A 3,060-nucleotide genomic window follows, 5' to 3' on the forward strand; every position below is an offset into this window, starting at 1 on the left:
GGGGCCCGGTCCGTCCTCTGCCAGGACAGCGTGGCCCCCAGACCGCCGTTTGCCAGCGCGGGGCCTCGTGGGGTCGAGTCCGCTTCCCCGCCGTCTGCCAGGCACTCCAGGTCCTCAGGTGGGCACACGCCTCGTGGGCGGAAGGCAGCCTGGAGTAGAGGCGGGGTTTGCCTGCCACACGCCCGCGGGGCCGGTTACCTGCAGCTTCCGCCCTGCAGCCCGTTCAGGTCTGGGGGACACAGTGTACTTGCTCTCAAAGCATAACCGGACCTGAGTGTTGTGGTGTTGAGTGGTGAGAAAGAAACCGACATTAAAGAGAAAATCCGGGGCGCCTGGGCGGCTCCGGCGGTTAAGCGTCTGACTTGGGCTCAGGTCATGATCTTGTAGTTCGTGGGTTCAGGCCCCGCGTTGGGGGCTCTGTGCTGGCAGCTCATCCTGGAGATGCTTCGGATTCCGTGTCTCCCTCTCTGTCCCTCCTCTGTTCACACTCTCTCCCCCTCTCAAAAATAAACCTTAACACACACACACACACACACACACACACACACACATTTAAAAAGGTGTAAAACCAGAAAGGTGGTTAAAACCCAAGAAAAGTGCTTACAGCCCAGCGCCCTCCCTCACTGAGCTGACATCTGTGGTCTGTCTGTCCGTGGCAGCTGCACAAGAAGAAAGGAAACTTCCTGGTGCTCAAAGCCAAGGAGCTGGGCCTCCTGGGGTGAGTGGGGGCGTGTGGGGGGCTGTGGGGGCGGGCNTCGCCGCCGTCAAGGATGGGAGGAGCGTCACTTACGAGGGCAGGGAGGTGAGGCACCCCGTTTCTGGGACGTGTCCACCGTTCCCGCCGGGGCCCCGCAGACACCGCTCACTTTGAGGGAAGCGTGTCCACGCTGGCTGCGTTTGGGTGTAGACGCTGAGTGTCTACTTAGGGTCGGGGGTCCTCTTCCTCGTCAGAAGGGTGCTTTCCCTTGCTGGACATACGACGGACCCCCTGAAGCTGGACATGGAGCACGCAGCCCAAAGGCCACCGTGCTCTTAACAAGGGTGTTTTCTCCAGCGTCTCCAGACTTGCGCCCCCTGCGGGTGTGCTGCCTGCCTGCATAGAGGCATCACGAGCAGGAAGGGGGCGGTGGTGCCCCTCCCACTGCTCTGTGGGTGCCCCATGGGGACTCTGATGTGGGCAGCTTCCCGCACGCTCGCTGCGCCGGGCCTCTGCCCCGGGAGAGTCACCGCCTTGCTGTTTTGCAGATTTCGCCTGAAGAGATCTGTACTCCCCCAGATCCGGGTGTTGCTTTCCTTGTGCTGGAGTGTCCGGACGAAGGGTTCATCGAGCCCGTGTGTGAGAACGCCACCCTGCAGAGGTGAGGGGGGCCTTCGGGGCGGAGGAGGGTGTCTGCCGCACCCCGCGGGCGGGGCTGGCCTGGCACTGCTGGGCGGCGGGCTGTGGGCAGCACACGGGTGCGGAAGTGAACTTAGAGGTGACTGCAAAGCCCAGAGCCCTTGCAGACGAGATCAGCGGGTGCTTAGAGTGCTAAGTCCAGGACAGATTCTAGAATTTTTTTTAAGCTTGTTTATTTTGAGTGAGAGAAGCGTGTGTAGGGAGGGGCAGAGAAGAGGGAGAGAGCATCCCAGGCAGGCTCCGCGCTGTGGGCACAGAGCCCTTTGCAGGGCTCCGTCCCACGGACCTGAGCTGAGATCAAGAGTCAGAAGTGTGAGGGAGCCTCCGCAGGCGCCCCTGGACTATTTTTACCTAATTGTTTGCTCTGTTCGCTCGGCTGCATCGGACCTGTTGAGGCGGGTCTGACAGGGGTGTGACAGGCGTGGTCAAGGTCTGTGTTAAGGGACCGGCGCTCAGCCTGGGACACGTGTGTTCTGATACTCTGATGGCGGGGGCTCCGCGCTCTCCCGTCGTGCAGAAGAGGGGACCCGTTTGCAGGCCGGCATCAATCCCGGGGAGCTGTGAACCCCCGGCCTGTGCTTTCACGTCCCCGTGTTCTGCCTGTAGTTCTCCTGATTCTGATTTACGTGCTTCGCTTAGTAGTTTTGGGGTGCCCGTCACAATGGGCCTTTGGGGCCGCCGTCGCTGCGGGCAGCCGCAGCAGCCCCTCCGAGGCCCGCTCCCTCCGTGGGCGAATCTGGGCACTTGGGTGGCGCTGGCTTCGTGTTTTATCCCGCCGTGGGCGGCAGAGCTCCTAGGAGCTCACGCACAGCCCCAGGGCAAGCGCGCCGCCCCTCCCTGGCCACGGCCCCGCGTGCGGACATGTCCCTGCCCAGGGCCAGACGCCACCCTGCCCTCCCCCCAGGCACCAAGGGAACGCGGAGGCCCCCGTGGCGCTGGTGGTTCACATGGCCCCGGAGCGCGTGCTGGCCGACCCCCGGTACCAGGAGTGGATGGAGAGGTAGGACGCTCCGCCCCTGTCCCCTGCGTCCGCTGTGTCCCCCCCTGCCCCGCCCTGCCCCGCCCTGCCCCAGCAGAGCCTGCGCCCATGGGGAAAAGCTGCCGCCAGGGGGCGCCGTGCGCGCACATCCCGCTTGGGCTCCGTGTCCTCCGGGGTGAGGCCCTCAGAAGAGAGCAGCGCAGGGCTCCTGGCCGCGCTCGGGGCCGAGCGGAGAGGGCGCCCCCTGGCGGCCAATCTCAGCACCGGAGGGACCGGAGCAGGTGGTGTCCAAGCCGGACTCGGAGCGCATGGTGACGTGCTGGGGTTCCAGGTCCCCATCCTTCCAGGCGGTCCCTCTGGTCCTTCCCCGATCGCCGGTTCGCCGTCGCCCCCGTGCCTGGAAGACCGGAGCCCTGACCCGTGTGGTCCGCTTTCCTTGATGGCTTGTCACCTGCCCCGAACTCCACTGTTTCCCAGCCCGTGCACGCGCCGACGGCCTAGCTCCGTGCTCTCTGGACTCGGAGCAGAGCAGCGTGACCCGCCCTCCCTGAGCCCCTCCAGCTACACGTGCGCTGCTGCCCCCGCGCGGGGTCCCCCCTGCCGGGCGCATGAACACGCCGTCTCTGCCTTAGGTTCGGGCCCGCCACCCAGCACCTGGTCCTGAACGAGAGCTGCGCGTCCGTGC

At 65.0% G+C, this 3,060-nt stretch overlaps 1 protein-coding gene across 1 annotated transcript in view; it reads left to right on the top strand.

Annotated features, from left to right (window-relative positions):
• The window catches only part of ELAC2 (elaC ribonuclease Z 2), a 37,997-nt gene that overhangs the window by 25,937 nt on the left and 9,000 nt on the right, over window positions 1-3,060 (top strand). Inside the window, 5 exon segments of the mRNA XM_077746714.1 lie at window positions 660-731; window positions 734-802; window positions 1,246-1,358; window positions 2,301-2,396; window positions 3,008-3,056. Of these exon segments, the coding sequence (XP_077602840.1) occupies window positions 660-731; window positions 734-802; window positions 1,246-1,358; window positions 2,301-2,396; window positions 3,008-3,056 (399 nt within the window).

Source organism: Crocuta crocuta, unplaced genomic scaffold (genome assembly GCF_008692635.1).
Source record: "Crocuta crocuta isolate KB4526 unplaced genomic scaffold, BGI_CrCroc_1.0 scaffold139, whole genome shotgun sequence".
NCBI lineage: Eukaryota > Metazoa > Chordata > Mammalia > Carnivora > Hyaenidae > Crocuta > Crocuta crocuta.